The 21,910-nt window shown below is 46.6% G+C and overlaps 1 protein-coding gene across 3 annotated transcripts; it reads left to right on the top strand.

Annotated features, from left to right (window-relative positions):
• The first annotated feature begins 1,397 nt into the window (after positions 1–1,397).
• On the top strand, positions 1,398–21,078 carry LOC123426430 (phototropin-2-like). 3 transcript variants are annotated; one of them, XM_045110268.1, is made up of 24 exons: positions 1,399–1,662; positions 2,215–2,732; positions 2,822–3,004; positions 3,122–3,213; positions 3,317–3,569; positions 3,691–3,901; positions 4,019–4,089; positions 6,736–6,842; positions 6,984–7,033; positions 7,150–7,254; positions 7,660–7,719; positions 8,143–8,232; positions 8,916–8,992; positions 9,274–9,358; positions 9,455–9,535; positions 9,721–9,824; positions 12,427–12,476; positions 12,660–12,766; positions 13,720–13,842; positions 18,851–18,902; positions 19,646–19,758; positions 20,021–20,161; positions 20,248–20,357; positions 20,762–21,078. In XM_045110268.1, the coding sequence occupies exons 2-23, from the start codon at positions 2,293–2,295 to the stop codon at positions 20,338–20,340; spliced, it is 2,688 nt and encodes an 895-aa protein (XP_044966203.1). In that variant the 5' UTR covers positions 1,399–1,662; positions 2,215–2,292; the 3' UTR covers positions 20,341–20,357; positions 20,762–21,078. The 3 variants fall into 3 exon arrangements, 2 of the variants coding, with proteins under 2 accessions (XP_044966203.1, XP_044966202.1); XM_045110267.1 differs by having other exon boundaries at positions 1,400–1,662; positions 20,785–21,078; XR_006622205.1 differs by lacking the exon at positions 20,762–21,078 and having other exon boundaries at positions 1,398–1,662; positions 20,026–20,161; positions 20,248–20,335.
• Positions 21,079–21,910: the final 832 nt, after the last annotated feature.

The raw sequence follows: 21,910 nt of genomic DNA, 5'->3' as shown, positions 1-21,910 counted from the left end.
CGAATCCTCATTGGTCTCGTCGTCATTCCACAAAACCATGGCAGGGCGGAGAAGCGGTCGGCGTCCGACGGATGGAGCGACAGCGGAAGAGAAGAACAAAGAGAGGGTGACGAGCGATGGACTGAGGACAAAGAGCGACTGAGTCTCGATTGGGTTCAGTTTTGACCGAGCCAGCGTGTCGACGGAGCTAGCGGCAACGTTCGACGGCATTAGTGCCTCTCCGTGATGCCACGTCACCAGAAATGGGCCCTACATGTCATAATTGTGCTTAAAACGCTCCAACAGACGGGTCAGTGTTTTTTGCAAAAAAAAATTAGGCACACTTCATGTGTTTTCTGCAACGAATGTGTATATGAGTGTTTTCTGCAATCCTACGCTTCAATGTGGTGGTTTTTTGCAATTAACTCAACATATATCAACATCAATACCAAAGTTTGAGATTGCGCTAATCGGATCTGCCAACCGGTAGTACTAGAGGTATACTTGGCCATGGGCAACCCAGGACGGCCCGACCCGACCCGACCCAAAAATTTCGGGCCGGGTCGGGCCTATACTTGCCATCATGCCGGGCTCACGCGTGGAATTTGAGCCCAATGAACGGACCGGGCCGGGCTCGGGCTTGAGGAATGTTATTTTTAAGCCATTGGCCGGGCCAGACCGATTGGGCCCAGTCGGGCTTTTTCTTGTTCGGACCGGGCTTGGGTCCAATATTTTTGCCCGATGGTCGGGCCGGGCCGGGCTCGGCCCTGGAATTTTAGCATCGGTTTTTTTTGGTCCGGCCCGAAGTAGCCCACGTATAACTAGAGGTGATAATCGGCAAAAGATCTGCAAGTGTTAGAGGACATCTATCTCATTCAGTTTTCTTTTTCATAGATCAGTGCACCCGTTTTGTCTCTCTTCTCCTAATAACCACGCTGAGCGGGCGCCGGGCGGTCCATAAGAAAAGCTTAGCGGATGTCTTATCAACAAACCCCAAGCGCAACCCAGCCATCTGCAATCATCATAGGTTTGTAAAAACGCGGGCGCAAAACCGTACCCTTCCTTGTTAAATCTCTATGTATCTAGTGCTAAAAAGGAAGATCTGAGAAGGCACAAGCTGAGAAGGCGCAATTTGTAACGTCGTGTCGTCCCATGGTATTTGTACCCGATTGTTCCTAGCTATCCACAGCAGCCGGCCACCCTGGTCTCGCCCGTCGCCGTCCGGGAACAAGAACAAGCTCGCGACAGCGACGCTCAGGCGGACCTCCCCGGCAGACCGTCATCCACTGGATCCCCTCGCGCGCTCCCGTGGCCGCACACCCGCCCCGAAAAAATCTCCCCGTCGCCGTCGCCACCACCCCCGCGCCCCACCCCGGGGCAAAACGCGTCCGCACGATGCCTCGCCCGCTCGCTCGCTGGCGACGACGCCTCCCCGTGTCGCACCGGCCGGGTTCCGTACGTGCCTCCATCGCTGGCCACAAAACGCGAGCGCCAGGGGGCGAGGCGACGTCCGTGAGTCGACCACGGGCAGGATTGCATTATCCTCTCCCTTGCGCCATTCTTTTCCGCTGCCGCTCTGCTTTCGGGGGAGCACCTGATTCTGCACGGACTAGATAGATTGGTCGTCTCGTCTGTATAGCTACCATCCAGCTGCTCTGCCATTGGAAGCTGCCGCACCTCAAGGTTGGGTTGATCCTCCTCTGCTTTTTGCTCTTTTTGGTTGGGCTGTGCACTTGTGTCCTTTGATTCGTCTTGCTGCTTTCCTTTTATGTGCTTGCCGTCTCTGTATTCCGTGCTGGAGCTGTACGTACCAGCGGTATTTCATTGGTCTGCTTTGGATAATGGAACAGTGAGGGTAGGTTCACACTCTACTGTGCTATATCTATCAGGTTCGGTACGTTGGAAGTAGTTCTTGGCATATCCCCACCCAAAACTCGGTTGTGTTTTTTCTTTAAAATATACATATCCAGTTCCCCTGTTCGATTTGTTCGGAGCCCTTCTTTTTTTCCGGTAAGTTCGGAGCCCTTGATTGGTCACTATACTACAGTAGGAAGTTGTTGCTCAATTTTTCACCTGCTCGTGTTCACGGCCTCAAATGTATTGGATGAAGTTCTCTTCATTCTCCCCAATTCACGGACACGGTTTGCTGAATGAATTTTACGACAAGATGATAGCAACACTGCCTGCGACTGCGAGATGCCTGAATTATGTGTTGCTTCCTCTTCTTGGATGCAGAAATTCAGCAGATGGTTGGCCGACCATAGTTGCACCGCTCATCAAATCAGTCGCGACAGCTAGCACGTGACGTAACCCATGGCGGGCGCTGGCAGCTCGAAAGATGTGGCCGACTCAGTGGAGAAGTGGATGGCGTTCCCGTCCGGGTCCGGGTCCGGCGAGGAGGCCAGCTTCACCCTCCCGACGCCGCCGTCGCTGTCCAGCGGCAAGGAGATCGTGGAGGAGCCGGGCGGTTCAGGCAGCGGCAGCAAGCAGCAGGGGTGGTGGCCCAAGCCGGAGCAGCGTGGCCGCAGCAGCAGCGGCACCGGCATGGGCAGCGCCAAGCCTTCCATGGAGGGGCGCGGGTCGTCCGACGCGCTGCCGCGGGTGTCGCAGGAGCTCAAGGACGCGCTGTCCAACCTGCAGCAGACGTTCGTCGTCTCGGACGCCACCCGCCCCGACATCCCCATCATCTACGCCAGCGCCGGCTTCTACACCATGACCGGGTACTCCGCCAAGGAGATCATCGGACGCAACTGGTACGTGCTGTGCTCCGCCATCCATCGTCGCCGGTTTCTTGGTCAGTGCGGTGCGATGCATGCTTTGATAGAGCTCTGCTTTTGTGCAGCCGGTTTCTTCAGGGTCCGGAGACGGACCAGAACGAGGTGGCCAAAATCAGGGACGCCGTGAAGGCCGGCAAGAGCTTCTGCGGCCGGCTGCTCAACTACCGCAAGGACGGCACGCCGTTCTGGAATCTCCTCACCGTCACCCCCATCCGCGACGACAACGGCAAGGTCATCAAGTTCATCGGGTACGTACGCGCGCTCACCTTCACCTTATATATACTTGTCCAATGCACATCAAGACAGACATGTCGTTGCTCGTGCGTGCTGCGCTCTTATTTGTGATGGATTGGATGGACGCGCAGGATGCAGGTGGAGGTGAGCAAGTACACGGAAGGGCTGAGCGACAAGCGCATGCGGCCGAACGAGCTGCCTGTGTCGCTCATCCGCTACGACGGTGAGCCACTCTGCCTGCCTTGTGCCTTGGCCGTCCGTCGTCAGCAGGTCGCTCTCGAATCTCGCTCGATTCGGTCGGCGCTGAAACTGATGATTCTCTGCAGATCGGCAGAAGGAGAAGGCCATGTCGTCCATGACGGAGGTCGTGCAGACAGTGAAGCACCGGCGCGCCGACTCGCCGGAGCGGGAGCCGCCCAAGGCCAGCGACGCGGACAAGATGATGAGCTCGCCGCTCGTGGCTCCGGCCACCCCGACCGGCGGCGGCTACAAGTCGCCCTACTGGGACCTGAAGAAGGAGGAGTCGCGGATGAGCAAGATGATGAGCGGGCGCAAGTCCGGCCGCTCCTCCCTCATGGGGTCAGTCACCTGACCCTGACCCTGACCTGATCGCCACACAGCTGCTGTACAGTACAGTGTACACTGAATGGATTTGAACCTGGTCCTCACAATTGCAGAGGTTGTATATATGTGCATGCAGGTTCAAGGTGGGGAAGAGGAGCTCCGTGGGGAGCAGGGAGCCGGCGGTGGTAGAGGCTCCCGAGTTGAAGATGACGGTGGAGCGCACAAACAGCTGGGAGCGCGCGGAGAGGGAGAAGGACATCAGGCAGGGGCTGGACCTGGCCACCACGCTCGAGCGTATCGAGAAGAACTTCGTCATCACTGACCCGAGGCTCCCAGACAACCCAATTGTGAGCACCCCTGCCTCAAATCACTACTGTACTACGTACAGTATATACTGTATTCTTGAGGTGTACACTTTACTGATCAAACTGTTCGAGGGAACTGTCTTTTGTGGGGCCGGGCAGATTTTCGCGTCGGATAGCTTCCTGGAGCTGACGGAGTACACGCGCGAAGAGATCCTGGGGAGGAACTGCAGGTGAGAAAAACAAAATTACGAATCCTGAAATACTTCCTTCTCTGAGTATAAGCATCGCCTTCTCAACTCACTACTGTAAATCATGATTCATGAGTAGAAGTAACCAAACATATTGGTGCAATACTACTTGTAGTTTCCTATATACTACTCCTACTACAAAATGGTACAATCGGTTACATATGTCACTGCAACTTTACCGTTGTGACAAACGATCCACGCTTGAAAAGATTCAAAACCTCTGAAAGTGCCCTTTTCATACCGAGCTCGCATGCTCTCTCATGAACAGTAAAATAAATAAAAAAGTAAAAGAGAATCAATTGTGATTTTTTGTAATAAACATCTATGAATATTTTCACCGTATGTAAAAATTTGTGATAAAATGACATTCGTGAAAGTCTGGGCCAAAAAATCGATGCTAAAGCAATAGATTTTGGGCAAAAAAGTAAGAATTGTTTAAATTGGTTTGCTATTTTATTTTATTTTTATTTTTTACGAGGGAGCATGTGAGCTTAGGTGCAAAATCTCCATGTCCCCGGAGTTCACCGTCAATGCCCATCATTCTCCGTCGTCATTTCATTTTTCCCGAACTTTCTGCTCAATCCCACCGCTATCTGATGGAGGGAGGACTTTATCGCCTGCCAGACAACTCCACTGACAAAGAATTTATGTCGACAAACTCCACCAACACCTTCCTGATCACCCTTCGGACAAACACATATGATGCTTAGCAAAACGAAGTGATACACAAGCATATTCATTAGAAAAAAAAACAAGAAAATGAGATTCCAGCCAAAGGACCCAAATATGATGAGATTCCAGCGAGATACATCTCGACTTTATGTCAGGTCAATCAAACCTAATCTTGAGAGAAAATTTTGCCATGAGAAGAGACATGGCAATCAAATCCCGTCGGAAAGATATATCTGACAGTGAGCGTACCATTCCTATCGTATACACAGTGCGGTATAAGGGTGGATATTATTCCCGAAGACTCGCATTGCCTAGGCCCTTGTCCTTTCAAAATCGTATCTATAAGCCGTCCTTTATCGCGAAAGGTCCATAGCGGAAAAGATATTTCTTTGCCACCATCAAACCAACTAAAAAGTACGAATCACCAGGTTTTTAATATCCCTGTGACACAATATTTTGACCTAGGTCATGGTCAAAAAAAAATATTTTGACCTAGATACTTTTTGCATAGTAGGATTTGCCAGACTCCATTCTCGATAAGTAGTAAAACAACAATTTATTAAATAAGGCGTCATTCTAGACATGAAAATCGAGAATACCTAGACCATCTCGGCCTTTCAGTTTACAAACCACGTTTCATTTGGTTAGATTTTGTTTTCATTATCTTCTTTCCAAAACAATCAAATCAAACCATTATAGTAGGATCTCTTTAGAAAGTTAAAAAAAAGCATATATATAGAACCATACTCCCTCCATTTCTTAATATAAGATGTATTAGTTTTTTTTAAATCAACCGTTGTCTATGTTTGACCAACATTATAATAAAATACATAAATATTTACAATACCTAATATATACTCCCTCCGTTTTTAAATATAAGTCTTTTATAAACGATTTTACTAGATGTCTACATATGGAGCAAAATGAATGAATGTACACTCTAAAGTATGTATATATACATCCGTATGTAGTCCACTAGTGAAATCGCTACAAAGATTTATATTTAGAAACGAAGGGAGTATAATATAAAAATACATTTCAGGATGAATCTAGTAATAATGATTTCATATTCCAGATATTGATATTTTTGTCAATAAACTTGACGAAAGTTTTTTTTATATATAAAAAATACACTTATATTTAGAAACGGAGGGAGTATTTACGAGAGCAGAATTTGGTCAGAATTATTCGTCCTCCAACAGAGAGCAAAATCACTTTCCTACTGCTAAACGCTCTCGGGACTATGAACAGAGAAGCTTAGTCGAGGAGATTGATGTCCATCGTCAACGTCGCGGGGAACTCCTCCCCTCCCTCAGCCCCGCGGCGCCGGAACTGTGGCCGGAGAGTATGGGAGAGGAGATTGGTCTGGATATGGCGGCTAGGTCTTGGAACGTGAGCACGGCGCGGCCGGAGTTTAATTGCAACCCGGCCTTGACATGAGAGGCTGAATCCTGACTGATATCGAGTCCCGCCATCAGCCACATACCGTCAGACCTTCGTGCAAGAGCAGCGCCACCGCCCCACGGCGGAGGTCGCCGCATTTCGAGCCACCACAGCGCGAGTTGGACGCCCTCCGTACTCTGGTCCTGAGACCGCCGCCACCACCTACCTTCCGCCCCCCGCGTGGACTCACCTCGGGGTTCAGAACGCACACCGTCTTGACTCTTGATGGCGAGTCGCCGCTCCTGTTGCGGCTTCTGCCATAGTTTTCTCGCAAATTCCCACCGTCCGGGACGGAGCGCTCTTCCCCGCTCTCACATGGGTGGTCGGCGTTGCAACCGCCGCTTCTCCTTGGCCATGGGTGATTTTTTTTTTTTTTTGCAACGCCAGTTTCCCCCCCCCCCCCCCCCCCCTTCGATTTCCCCATGTTTCCTCTGCTTTAGTTTCCCAATGAGTTCTTGTTAGTCTCTTAGGTGATGTATAAATAATATGATGCGATTTTGCTGGTGCTTGCAGATTTCTTCAGGGATCGGAGACCGACCAGACCACCGTTGACAAGATCAGGGAGGCCATCAGGGAGCAGAAGGAGGTCACCGTCCAGCTAATCAACTACACCAAGAGCGGTAATTAATTTTGCATCGTCTACTGACAGATTCCTCGGCTCCCATTTTAGTTCTGCTCCCTCCCCTCTAGGCAATCCAGTTTCTAGGATGCAGTAGTGGGACATCTGCTTATCATATCTGCTTTTGTTTGTGATGGACCAGGGAAGAAGTTCTGGAACTTGTTTCACCTGCAGCCTATGTGGGACCAGAAGGTAGCCAAATGTTATCGAAATGCTGAACTTGTTATGGAGCTTGCAGTTACAGTTACATGGATGGAGCCGACATGGTGCTGTAACGATTGTGCATTTGTATGGTGCTGTGGATACAGGGGGAGCTTCAGTACTTTATCGGCGTGCAACTTGATGGAAGCGATCATGTTGAACCCCTCAGGAACCGACTCTCGGAGAACACCGAGATACAAAGTGCCAAACTGGTAGGCCAGCTCAGCTTGAGTAATTTCCATTTTGAGGATGTGAAAGTACTTTGGTTCAGAAAAAAATATGTCGGGAAACGAAGATAAAATTAATCTAGAGACCTATAATTAGTCAATTGGATATCATTTGGGTGCGTAAGCTCCATAGCCTTTTTTTACGTTACTTTGGTTTTGTAGTTTAAATGCAACTTTCCAAAAAAAACACAACAAATTGTGTATTTCCAAGAAGCGTGGGATGTGGTATTGTTTCTGCAGTCAACAGTCCCTGTAAGAAATTCTAAAATAGGCTGGAAGGTTCCCAAATCATTGCAATATGGGGCTACTTAAAAACCTAGCAGACACATATTTTCCTGTAAGAGTAATACTTGAGGTGTGCTAACTATCTGTAGAATGAGATCTAACCAGGTCAAAGCTACAGCAGGGAATGTGGATGAAGCAGTCAGGGAGCTTCCTGATGCCAACTTGGTAAGGTACATCTACTTTTTGTTGATTTAATGTTCGTAAAGGAATCTGAACTCAACGTTGCTTTGACATGTTTTGTTCTTTTTTTTTGACTAGACATGTTTTGTTCTTGATTGGTGTATAAAAGAATGGAAAGATGATTGTGGAAGTCAATTTAAAGACCGAATAAAATCTTAGTTATTCCTATGCAAAAATAATACAAAAATCAGAATATGCAACACAAGGTATAATATCGTAAATTTATCTGAACACATGCTGGCATGCACATTCGACTGATTAAATAGGTTGCTACTTGGTCCTCACAGTAGACATCAGATTATTATTATTTTCCTGAATACTGTACTTGATATGGATATATTGAGAAGTTAGTTGTTTAGCCAGTTATTTGTGATTGGTGGGACGTCATGCTATCTGTTGCTTTCCCAGAGACCAGAGGACCTGTGGGCGGTGCACTCACTATCTGTTTCTCCAAAACCTCACAAACGGAATAACTCTTCTTGGAAAGCTATAGAAAAGGTATATTACATCTGTTGTTTGACAAGATAGTTCTGTATTCTTGCAGTAGCAATAGCAGGGTCAAATTATCTCAACCTACATGATACTTGAGTGTATTATAATAGTTGATGCATTAGAAAGAAGAGAGGGGTTTATTTGGATCTAGGAGCACCAGCTCTAATGTCCTAGACCCCATGATGTCATCATGATTTGCGTCATATTTAACCATCAAAAGTGCAGATGTTTTTTTGTTATGATATGTGCAACGTGGTATTAAGAAATGATGGAGATACATTCAACATGGCCAAAATTTAGCTTCTGAAAGAAATTCTTCGTTTTCTTAGTTCCTAAAATAATCTTAGTTAATTACATTTTCTTAACTATAAGGATGCATGCATCTCTGAGATGAGGAGGTATGATTTGACAGCTTGGAGCTGCAGCCCCTAGGTTCAGCCAACCATTGTCCTTAGAAACAATAGAACCCCTACCTTAGTATCCTTAGAGTAAGTTAACTTGGGACTTCATTTAGTGCTTCAAGGCACATCATTTTCCGCATGACCGATAGGGTCTTATCTCTTATGTTATCTTTTTTGACATGCCTGCCTGCCAAGCATGCTTTTAAGTTGCTAGAAAGAGGCAAGGAACAAAAGGGGGATGATTGTTAATTACCCACATACTTTTAATGTTTTTTTTTGGCATTGCAGATTATGGAAACCGGGGAGAAGATTGGCTTGAAACACTTCAAGCCAGTAAAGCCTCTAGGGTGTGGGGACACTGGCAGGTACAACTCCTCAACAGTGTCTAAACCTTTTAGCTAATATCCATTTCTTCTGTTATGGGAGCGCGTCCCTGCGGGGCTGCAAGAACAGTGTGTAGTTCAAAATAGTACCTATGTCTGTGTAGACAGGTCTGGTTAATTCAGTAAGCTTGGCTGTGTCATGTCTAACTTATTTATGTGGTAGCCATCTTGTATGATTTTCCTGAAGTAAATTCCGTGTTTTAGGCAATCCTGTTCAAATTTAGCACTATTTCTGCTATCAAATTATTCTTTTTTGTCTTCAGTGTACACTTGGTTGAGTTGCAAGGTAGTGGTGAATTATTTGCGATGAAGGCAATGGACAAATCAGTGATGTTGAACCGCAACAAGGTTTTTTTTTATAGATAAATATCTACATGCTATTATAGATTTTCTTTCTCTACAATCTTTTGCATTGAATATTTTAATAAATTCTGTAATGCGCAGGTGCATCGAGCTATTATTGAAAGAGAAATATACTCGCTATTGGATCATCCTTTTCTTCCAACATTGTATACTTCATTTCAGGTCTGTTTCATGACCTTATGTCTTATCTGAGTTACTTTACATTTCTAGTAAACAAAATATGGAAGATAATATGAAGATTGAAGCCCCATTAGTAGCTTCCTGTTAATCTCCACAAGTGGCCAATATTATATTTCAAGATAACTTTGTTGGAACATTTATGGCTAATTCTTATTGTCTATTTTCAGACCCCGACACATGTTTGTCTTATAACAGACTTTTGTCCCGGAGGAGAATTGTTTGCGGCGCTTGATAAACAACCCTTGAAAATTTTCAGAGAAGATTCTGCAAGGTAGCTGCTCAAATCTTAACATCTGGGCTAGTCGTTACATGCACAATATTTTCTAGAAATTGTAATTTGCTTCCAAAGTTGCCCTTTGTTTCACCCTTTACTTATGGGCTTTGTGATTTCAAATTTAGCTTCTTCTAAGGAAAATACTAACTAATCCTACACTTAATCCCATGATCCTGCAACTGCTGTTCCAGATTTTCCACGTGGAGATTATATTCATTGATATGTCATCAAAAGTGCTTTCGTTGTTATATTCATACTTGTTAGGAAAGCAACTTATCTTTATTGAAGGCCCAAGGGGCATATATATATTACACAAGACTTGAGGTGCAAGGAAAGTAAACATAGACTAATAGGACTCCTAGACCAATACTAATAGTCCCTAACACCCCCCTCAAATGCAAAGCGTATGCAATAGCATTGCATTTGAAGAAGTGTAATAATAATAATAATAAGATGATCCAAATCCGCGTCTTGAAAGTGTCGTGTAGCATGAAGAGTCTTCAAAACCTGTCGAGTCAAGCCAAACGGGATAACAAAGAGATGACACATCAGAGGAAGACACCGCATCACTTGAAGATACAACATAAGTATCAAGAGAAAATGGGTTGTCAAAAGAAGATGACACATCAAGAGAATAAAGCATTGCATAGAAAATCATAGTCCATGACAACCGACGGCGAAAGAAGCTCGGCGGATAAGGCACGATGGGGGTAGATCGACAATGCAAAAGGAGTCGAGAGAATCCTATAGAAAACAACAAGGGCAAGTAGGCCACAAAAATTGTATAGGAAGGATCAGGACCAGAGAAAGGCTGACGAACAAAGGTATGGTGGACTCGCATGACGTGAGAAACACAAAATATCAACGAATTTGATGAACGCAACGGAAAACAAAGAAAACTAGAAAACACACACTAGATTAGGGATGATGGCAGCGGAAGAGAAAAAATAATATCATGGCGAAGGGAATAGCAGTAGCACGCGAGCTGGACGTGCGGGAGCAGAGCATGCAATCAGGAGCTAAGCAGTACATCACCCACCAAGCTGCATGTACATTGACTGCAATCGGGGGCTAAGCAGCACACGCCACGACAAGGTAGCATGCAGTAGCAAGCAGCACGTGTGTAGCAGAGGCAGCGGTGGCCAATAGGAGCACCATGTAGCAGCATGAGCAGCACCACGTAACGGCAGGAACGGCTGTCCATGCCGAAGCAGATGGGCGAGCAGTCACACGCCCACGCGCGAGGCGGGTCGCGGGGGCGGTGATGTCGTGGAGTAGCAGCGGCTCGCCAGATTGGAATGAAGGCGGAAGGCGAGTTCGACCTAGAGAAGAACAAACCGATAGAGGAAAAAAATATAGTGGATCGCAAGGACAAGTTGCAGCGTCTGGAGACCTAAACCTAGGCTCTAATACCATGTTAGGAAAGCAACTTATCTTTATTGAAGGCCCAAGGGGCATATATATATTACACAAGACTTGAGGTGCAAGGAAAGTAAACATAGACTAAGAAGACTCCTAGACCAATACTAATACTTCCTAACAATACTAATATGACATTTTAAAATCACGGTCAAAATTTCATAATGTAGACTCTGGACACTGGAAACTGGAAACCAAAAACCATTTATTCTGTAATGGAGGGACATCTTTTCCTTCGGGCCTTTCCAGTGGAAAATATTGTATGTGCTGATTACCTGAAAAGGGGACGTGAGGTCTTTTTGAAAGGTTGGAATTAGCTGTGGGAAATAAGAGGATTAGCTCTAGCAGACGGTCATGATTCTTTTCTTGCCCAGACTGCTGCGGCCAAATGATAGAAATGGGAACAATCGACCGCACAACTTTTTGCAATCTAGATGGAAACTAGCTTGATGCCTTGCTGGAAAAAAAATAGTAACAAAGTCAAATGATTTATGGCAACAATGGCCAGGCTATTCCTTCCTGAATTCAAATAGTAATTATTGCTGGCTCTAGAAAATTGCTGAGTAAAACATGTGGTCTTTTTTTAATAATCCCTTTTATCTACATATATTGCAATATTTGAATATTTTACCTAATATAAGCTTTTGTACACGCTAGGCACTAAGACGATATGACTAGGCATCTTTTGCTAATTCAGTCGCTCTTATACACTTATTCATACTGCTTTCTTTTTTGAGAAAACATAAGAGCTTTATGTGTCCATGCATTAGTAGAAAGAAATAGTTTTGGACATGCCTACAGGTAGGCTGGTTACAACCAGAGCCCATGCTAGACCCCTGAGCACTAAGCTGATAGTGACATTATGAGGCAAGCTGCCCTTGCAGTAGCCTGCGAGCACCGCTATACTCTTTCTTACTGCTCCACTAAATGAAACTGCTTCTAGCAAATAATGTCATCAAATTCTTGTAGTTTGGAGTACATAACTTGCTTGTGTGAAGGAAACATCTTGCTCAAAACCACAAGACTTTTCACTGTTTTTGCTCTTCTGTTTCCCATTATAGAAATGAGTGATTGTTTCGATTCTGCAGTGATAAGATCTTATCTTAACAATATGCGTCTACTATATTCCACTTACATATTTTCGTTTCTGTAACATTCTTTTGAATTATGTTTTCTGTAGGTTTTATGCTGCGGAGGTTGTAATTGGTCTCGAGTATCTTCATTGTCTTGGTATAGCTATGACTTTTTAACTTAATATTTGATTATTGAGAAAGTTTCTTAGAAGACCGTGCATTAGTGTTTCACTGTTAACAATGTGGTGCTCTACTTGTATATGTTCAATAAAGAGACCGATTTGGTATTTCTCTTATGATGTATGAGGTTGATAATTTGCATGCACTATTTCTGATGCAGGCATTATATACCGTGATTTGAAACCAGAAAACATTTTGCTCCAAGCCGATGGGCACATTGTGCTGACTGATTTTGACCTCTCATTTTTGACATCTTCGAAACCCCATGTAAGTTGAGGAAACACATTTTAGGTGCTGTTAAAACTTTTCTAGAATACTTAACTGATTCCTTATCAGCTGGTGAGTTGTTTCACACAAATAGAATTTGAAACATTTTGAAGATTAAATCAAAACCTTTCCTCATACTCAAGTAACCATCTTTGACATTTTCACATCCATCGTATTCAAAGTGAAGATAACATATTGCCTAGTTGTCAAGAACATTTTTATGTAGACTAGTACTTTTTGGCCTATATTAAAACCTGGACTGGACCTTCTGTTCAACCAAAAAAGAACACAACCAGCAACCTTCTCAGCTTAGAGACCATCCATGCAGATGCAAAAAATGGGCAACAGGCTAGGTTTTTACCGGAACCGCTGACCTGATCTGTCTGATAGTGAACTATCGGATGAAGGCCGCAGTCGCTTACCGCATGTTTCTTGTCAAACGCTTATATGGTGCCTTCTTTCCTTGCTGAGGTGCAGACGTGCAGTGGTGTACGGCACACCGCCAATCGCGCAAGGTCTGCACAGTTGCCCTGGCCCATCTGAAGTGGTCTACTAACAGATATGGAACCCACAGGCCCAAGGGCACACACCAGCCAGCCAGTGCTTGTATTGCATGACGTCTTGTTTGACATTTCCAGTGGCAGGCCCGTGCCCAAGCTTGAACTCCATACTCAGCAAATTTGACTCACTTAGAAAAATGGAAGTTAGCAAATCTATCACTTTTCTCAACCCACTCTCTGTATTTACTGAGATAAACTGATGCTATATGAGTATAATATCAATAATTTAAGAACTGGTGACTGAATTATTTAACCGATAACCTGAGGTTCATTGCCTGTCTGGTTTTTAAGGTTGCTTTTTGTTTACTTCAATTATATATATCTGTATTTTCTTGTAAGGAATCACTGCAAACAAAATATTTATAAAATTCATGATGGGCATCTCTCCTGCAGGTTATAAAGCATTCCACATCACTAAAACGAAGGAGATCTAAAGAATTTATGCCGCCTTCATTTGTCTCAGATCCTTCCACTCCATCGAATTCGTTTGTTGGAACTGAAGAATACATTGCACCAGTACGATACCTTGCTCTCAGTCATAGCATGTCACCTTATTGGTTTAACATATAATTGTTTGTTGGAACTCAATAATTTTCATTGTTGGAGTAATTGTTTACAACATAATCTTAACATAACTTGCATCATCATAACATCCTAATGTACTAGGGCCTCCATCACAAAACAGATCACTTTTTGTCTAAACTTGGTTAAAAGATAGGTTAGACCCATATATACCCATCTCCATATATACTTTTGGCCTGTTTCAGGGTTTTCTTTCCGGGAAAACGCAATGGACCTTTGCGTTTCATTTCACTGAAAAAAGAGATAGTTGTGAAATTACAGCCCTCTTAGGAGGTGGTTACACATATCGGATGATCACTAGTGCACATCCCATGAGGCTGGCAGCACAACCCTAAGCCCTGTTTCAGGTTTTGACGCTGGGGGCCTTCCTGTCTGCAGCCACTAAGCAACTAGATGCGATGCTGCCATCTCCCGGGAAACGCCAGCGGCCCCCTCTCAACTTCAGTCCCAGGAGGGGACGTTCCGCCGCCGTCGTCGCTCCGGCACCCGCGGCCCTCACTACGGACAGAAGGGCTGTGGTGCAGATTCTCTGCACCCTCGGGATCGTCGGCGCGAATCAGCAGATCACCCCCGTCGAGATGAAAGCATATGCCGACATGTTCGCCGCGCCGATCAAGCTTCTGGCGCTGCATGCCATAGCCGCTCTCGTAGACCGTGCGATCCCTGCAGGCCTGTCACTGCCGGCTGGTGATGCCATGGCATGCGCGCGCTAGGCTGGTGGTGCCTGTAGTCGACTTCGTGCTTATGTATCCAGGACCCCAGATAGTGGTTTGGAATGTCAGGGGCTTGAACTCGCGCGGTAGGCGCTGTGCTATCCGCTCACTGATATGTACCACCAGTGCATCCATTGTATGCCTCCAGGAAACTAAAATGATGTTGGTCTGCTCTTGATTGTGCTAGACACCCTTGGGTCCGAGTTTGATGGCTCCACTTATCTCCCTGCCGACGGCACCCGCGGCGGTATTCTCATCGCTTGGAAGAGTAGGGCTGTCACCATCTCCGACCCCTATTCACCCAAAATGCGATCACGGTTAAAGTGTGCGCGCCCAGTGGTGCACCGTGGTGGCTTACCACGGTGTATGGCCCCCAAAGCGACCCCGACAAGATACTGTTCCTGCAAGAGCTGCGGGACATTCGGGCTGCTTGCCCGGGCCCTTGGATGCTATGCGGCGATTTTAACCTCATCTACCGTGACGCGGACAAGAGCTCCGGTACCCTGAATCGCCGCATGATGGGAAGGTTCCGCCGTGCCATCAACGATCTTGGCCTGAAGGAGGTATACCTGAATGGGCGCCGCTTCACATGGTCTAATGAGCAGTCTCCGCCGACGCTTGTGCACCTCGATCGTGTACTCTGCACCACGGATTGGGAGGATTACCACGGAGAGTGCCACCTCCGATGCCTTGCATCTGTCGTGTCTGATCATTGCCCCCTGCTGTTGGACTGCTCCCCCATGCCCACGGCTCACAGACGCTTCCGCTTCGAGGCTTTCTGGCCCAGCCGTGATGGATTTCACGACACGGTCGCCACAGCTTGGAGCTCCGTGCATGACCCCGACCCCTTCCAGCGGCTGGTTCGGCGTCTGCAGGCTACCGCCCGCGCCCTTACGAGTTGGAGTGCTAGGTCCACGGGCAATGTCCGGGACAAATTGGCCATATGCCGAGAGCTGATCGCCCGCTTTGACCACGCGATGGAGAGTCGCCTGCTCTCTCCGGCAGAGGACTGGTTGCGCAAGCAGCTCAAGGTGGCGTACCTTGGGCTGGCCTCCCTGGAGCGCACCATCGCGCGGCAGCGCGCCCACATCTCCTTCCTGGCCGAGGGTGACGCCAACACGAGCTTCTTCCACAAGCAGTGTACGTTCAGGCGTCAGAAAAACCGCGTGCATAGCCTCCTAGTTGACGGACATGTGCTATGCGATCATGAGGAGATGGCCCAAGCGGCATTCGCGCACTTCGACGGGCTGCTGGGCACTGCCGTGGACCGAGAGCACACACTGGATCTCGAGCAGCTCGTCACAGCCGATGACCTTGGCAGCCTGGATGCGCCCTTCACCCCTGAGGAGATTTGGGTTGCGGTGCAGCACATGCCGGCGCACAAGGCACCAGGGCCAGACGGGTTCTCTGCTGAGTTCTTGCGGGCCTGTTGGGGCGTTATCAGGCAGGATATCCTGGATGTCTTCGAGCAGTTATTCCTGCTTCGTGGGAGAGGGTTTGGTAAGCTCAACCAAGCCCTCCTGACCCTGCTGCCAAAGCGCGCGGATGCACAAAAGCTGGGTGACTACCGGCCTATTTGCCTGATCCACATCATGGCCAAGCTATTCGCGAAGGTTCTGTCGTTGCGCATCGCCCCCAAGCTGGACAACCTAGTCAGCCGCAACCAGAACGCATTCATTGCCGGACGCTCCCTCCACGACAACTTCATGCTCGTCCGGCAGTCTCTCCGGATGCTTCACCACTTGGGCGCCCCGTGCATCATGCTCAAGCTCGATCTCGCGCGGGCTTTCGACTCCATATCTTGGCCGTTCCTCTTCGAGATGTTGCGCCAATATGGGTTTGGGGACAGGTTCAGGAGTGGATAGCCATCCTCCTTTCCTCGGCCAGCACGCGGGTCATGCTCAATGGCGTGCCTGGCCCCCCGATTTGGCACCGTCGCGGGCTGCGTCAAGGGGACTCCACATCACCGCAGCTATTCGTTCTCGTTGTCGACGCGCTGGGCCGCCTCATGCATCGGGCGCTCCAGGCCGGCATACTTCGGCGGCTGCACCCCCGACGTACTGCTCCGGCCGTCTCACTATACGCCGATGACGTGATGCTGTTTTGCCATGCTGAGATGGATGAGGTGCTCGCGGTGAAGGGCATCCTAGGTATTTTCGAGGCCGCGTCGGGCTTGCAGGTCAACTATGGCAAGAGCTCGGCCACGACCCTGCACGGCGACGAGGAGAGTGCTGCCTTGCTGGAGGCGTTGGGCTGCCAGGCGGCGAACTTGCCCATCACCTACCTGGGCATACTGCTCACCACCAGACGACCCACTGCAGCTCAGATGCAGCCGCTAGTCGATGTTGTGGCTGGCCGCCTCCCGACATGGAAAGCATGGCTCATGAACAAAGCTGGGAGGTTGGCATTGGTCAAATCGGTCCTCGGCGCGATCCCAATCCACCAGATGCTCGCCTTGGCGCCCCTGAAGAAGACCCTGAAGCAACTAGAGAAGATCCAGCGCGGCTTCCTCTGGGCTGGCCGTGCGGCTGCTCAGGGAGGACACTGTCACGTTAACTGGCGCGCGGTCAGTCGGCCTCTCGCGCTGGGAGGGCTGGGCATCCGAGATCTGGAGCGCACTGGGCCAGCGCTTCGGCTGCGGTGGCTCTGGCTATCTAGGACGGACGCCGACAGAGCCTGGAAAGGCCTGGACCTGCAGTTCTCCAGTGAGGAGCTCGGCCTCTTCTATGCCTCCACCTTCATGGTGCTAGGTGATGGCCGCACGGCGCTGTTCTGGGAAGACCGATGGCTGCATGGGCAGTCGATTCGCGAGCTAGCACCCCTGCTATACCTATGCATTCCCAAGAACAGGAGAAGGGTGCGGACGGTGGCGGATGGCCTCGCCGGCAATGCGTGGGCCCGAGACATCCGCGGCGTCGTGGGGCTGCAAGAGATTGGCCAATACCTGACGACATGGCAGCGCGTCACGCACACCACCTTGTCCGCTGAGCCAGACAGGCTTGTCTGGAAATGGACTGTTAATGGAGAATACTCGGCGCGATCATGCTATCAGGCCACCTTCCACGGATCCCTCACTTGCCATTCCTGGAAGTTAATCTGGAAGGGATGGGCTCCGCCGAAGGTCAAGTTCTTTCACTGGCTTGTGAACCTAGACCGATGCTGGACCGCGGACAGACTTGTCCGTCGCGGCCTCCCTCATCACGCCCGATGCCTGCTTTGCGACCAAGAGCCAGTGACCATTCACCACCTGCTACTGGCATGTCCCTTCGCGCGGCAAGCCTGGCACGAGGCCCTTTCCTGGCTGCGCTTACCAGCCCCCACGCCGGAGCAGGATATCTCCATTCAGGACTGGTGGATTAGGGCGAGAGATGCAACACCACCATCACTCCGCAAGGCGTTGAGGTCCACCACACTGCTAGTTCCATGGATGATCTGGAAACATAGGAATGCGTGTGTATTTGATCATGCCACTCCGTCGCTCTCTGAGCTCGCGAATGGGATCAAAGATGAGATGAGATGTTGGGCTAGAGCTGGGGACAAGGGGCTTAGGGTAGTCTTGCCCCCATCCTGGGATGTCCATTGAGCTACTTGTAATTTGTTGTAACCGTCTCCTCTGAGACTGACTTTCCCTCTTTTCAATACAACGAAACGCACATCTCTGCGTTTTCTCGAAAAAAAAAAGATATACAAAAGATGGATTACCCTAAACTTAGTTACAAAAGTAGATTATTCTCACTCAGATTCAAACTTAGTTACAAAAGATAGATTATGATCTATCGCAACTGTTTCAGGTTTTGGCATTCCATTTTCACTTTTAGAAACTTAGTTACAAAAGATAGATTATACTCACTTTTTGCCTGTTTCAGGTTTGAAGATGGAATGTCAAAACCTGAAACTTGCGATAATAACTCATTCTCTCTTTCACGTATATTCTATTATCTCTAATAGTTCTATATTGTTTTATATTCCCAACATTGTATCACTGATATTCATGACCACAATAAATAGCATGGTCATCTTTTAAGAAAATATGAATCTTACATGGCCAAAATACTGTTTTATAACCTTTATGCTAAAACATCATCTATTTTAAAGTGAAGGGAGTTTTGTAACAAAGTTTTTTTTATCTTCCACGTAGTCTGAAATATACTATTCTAAACTACCTGATGTCATTGTAGCTATTTCCTAATAATTAACACAATTGCCTTGCCCTTTTTTTGTTATTTTAGGAGGTCATCACAGGTGCAGGACATACAAGTGCCATCGATTGGTGGGCTCTTGGTAAAGCTACAAGACTAATAAATATTTTTTATTATATAGATTATCTGATGTGCCAGTGTAGTAAACCATGGGTAAAAAACGGTTACAAAAACTTAGTAGGAGTAGCAATCGCCTGAAAAGATGTGGATAGCTGAAATTTCTGTGGGTCAGCTACATCTCATGAAAATAGCCACAACAATCCACACTGAGAGCCATATATATTTTGGCAGTTTGACTACAAAAGGTTAGTGGTTAAGTTGATTGTTTCTCAAAAACGTTTAAGTCGAGTGTTTAGTGTCACGTTATTATTTATATCTCATGTAGTCACGTGGAAACATTTCAACAGACTGGGCTTGCAATGACTGATCTGCCACACATACCTGTTCTTTTCATGTTGTTTCGTGCTTTTTTTTTTCTGCAAGAACTGTAAAGATTTACATGATGAAAGCAGGGATAAATCCCTTCCATCCAAAAAGATTATATGCATACCAAATTCTTTGGTTCTAAATTGTAACAGATGACCCATATGTGCTTTGTCTGATGTAGAGTGTTGCATATCTAGATAATTATAAGATGTGTTAGAAACAAGATGTATTCTTAAGTACTCCCTCTGTAAACTAATATAAGAGTGTTTAGACAACTAAAATAATGATCTAAACGCTCTTATATTAGTTTACGGAGGGAGTATCTCCTACCATTCTAATTGTAAGGTGACGTTAATAGGTAATACTGTGAGGTCAGCTAACATCCTTTCCATGCTATAGGAATTCTATTGTATGAGATGCTGTATGGGCGTACACCTTTTCGAGGAAAGAACAGGAAGAAGACATTCTATAACATCCTGCACAAAGATCTTACGTTTCCTAGTAGCATCCCGGTAAGATTTTTTTTCTTTTCTATCTATAAAACTAAGAGCTGAGCATTTTGTGATGTAGGCCAATTATTCTCGCTCAGTATATTCAGTTCTAAACTGTAAAACTTGAATGTAAGTACAATCTCTTGAGGAAATTTGGGTTGTTACACAGCTGTATTTACAGCGTGGAATGAATAGCGACACGTCATGTCTGTCTTAAACTGCTGTAGTATAGAGTACATTTTGTTTGTTTGTGTAAGTTTGCTAACTGAAATATGTTCTTCAGGTTAGCCTGGAGGCGAAGCAACTAATCCATGGACTGCTTCAGAGAGATCCCTCTTCTCGCATAGGTTCAAATACTGGTGCAAATGATATCAAGGAGCATCCATTTTTTGAAGACATCTATTGGCCGCTTATACGTTGCATGGTATCTAGAAGTTTTTGGTTGCAGAAAACTTTCAGAGAATGATAGCTTACTGTGTTATTTATGTCTAAATAACTTGGGATTTGCAGAGTCCCCCCGAGCTTGATGTTCCGTTGAAGCTGATTGGCAAGGAATCTCAACCAAAAGTGAAGCCCGAGGAAGGTGTTATTGATACATTTTAAGGTGGAAATGACGCAAGGTAATTTCACAACATGTTTGTCAATGTTTTGTTACGAACTTGCAGTTAGCTAAGATATCCACAAAATTTGTTCAAATTTGGAAGTATGTACTTCAATGCAAGAAGATGAATGATTGGTATTTATAATGATTAAAATATAGTCAAACTCTAATTAGACCTCTGTACCAAAATGTAAGACGTTTTTCGGCTTTGCATAGGGCATAAAAGACGTCTTACATTTTGTTAGGGAGGGAGTAGTATTTTATACAGTAGCAAAACGAGGGCGAGCATGAACAAGTGGCTGAGTATGAACATATCATGCGCGAAGGCTTGGTCTGTGCCTAGTCAAAGCAATCTTGTATAATCAAAGCAGACCGTCATTCTGAAATACATTACTTTCTTGATTTATGTTTTCTTCTTTATAGCCCGATATTATCGGTTTTTGCAGAACTGATTGCACGATGTCCACGTGGTAGGAATGGTTCTTAACCAAATAAGAGGCTTGCATGTCCTGTGTGATAGAAGGAAGTGTGGCCTTCGGAGATGCCTCGAGATCCTGTACATGAGCTATTCTTTTGGCTAGATTAGGAGCTTAATGTATCCAGTAAATAGGATATATTCTTGTAAAGTTTCACTCTTCCTGAAGATGGTATGGTAAGATGTAAGTGGCACGGATAATGTACTTTGAAAAGATCTGAAAGTTTGCTTCTTTAAAATAAAGTTTGTATTTACGAACCAGTAAGATTACTGTAATACCTGTTTTAAGGATTTTCAGCTCATTGGATACTCCTTTCGGTAGGGTTTTTTTTTTTGGAAAAGGAGGTTCAAACCTCCGGTCTCTGCATCAGTCGATGCATACGGTCATTTTTATTAATTATTCAACATAGGTCTAACAAAAACATACATCAAACCAACCGAAACCACCACTCACATCTATAAAACTCGATAATGTGGAGTGCTCTCACTCCCCATATCTAAAACCGGTGTCGTCACCGATACATCCACATAACGTATCGGAACCCACAACCAGTGCAACAGACCTAAAGCGTACACCACATGCACACGTTTTAGATGCCGCCATCATCATCAGTCCGCTAACCCATCTTCAGGAAATAGATCTGTATCATCCTTGCCAGTCTGTCCATCCGTCGACGCCACAACGGCTCGACAGTCCAGACGCGAAGATTCTGGAAGATCTGTCGTGCGTAGCACCTGCCGAGCAGGCATGACACAGTGTAGCACCTGTCGGTCAGGCATGACTTGACATCTCCACCGAAAGCTCCGTGCAAGATGATCGACGCCGCCACGGCGCCAAACAGCGCCACCGCCCTGCGTTCATTCGTCCAGACACGAAGACTCTGGAAGAACTGTCCTGCGTAGCACCTACCAACCAGGCATGACTCAGCATAGCACCTGTCGCCCAGGCATGACTTGATAGTTCCATCAAATCTTCGGGCCACACGAAGCCGCTCCATCTCCTACCTCTGGCATCCAGCGATGCTCCACAAACGATGCTCCCAAGAGAGAAACGGCACCGCAATACCGCCATCGTCCGATCTGGAAAGTCAGATCTT

This window comes from Hordeum vulgare, chromosome 2H (assembly GCF_904849725.1).
Source record: "Hordeum vulgare subsp. vulgare chromosome 2H, MorexV3_pseudomolecules_assembly, whole genome shotgun sequence".
Lineage (NCBI taxonomy): Eukaryota > Viridiplantae > Streptophyta > Magnoliopsida > Poales > Poaceae > Hordeum > Hordeum vulgare.
Note: the sequence above shows the minus strand (reverse complement) of the source record. Positions and strands in the feature narration are given on the sequence as shown.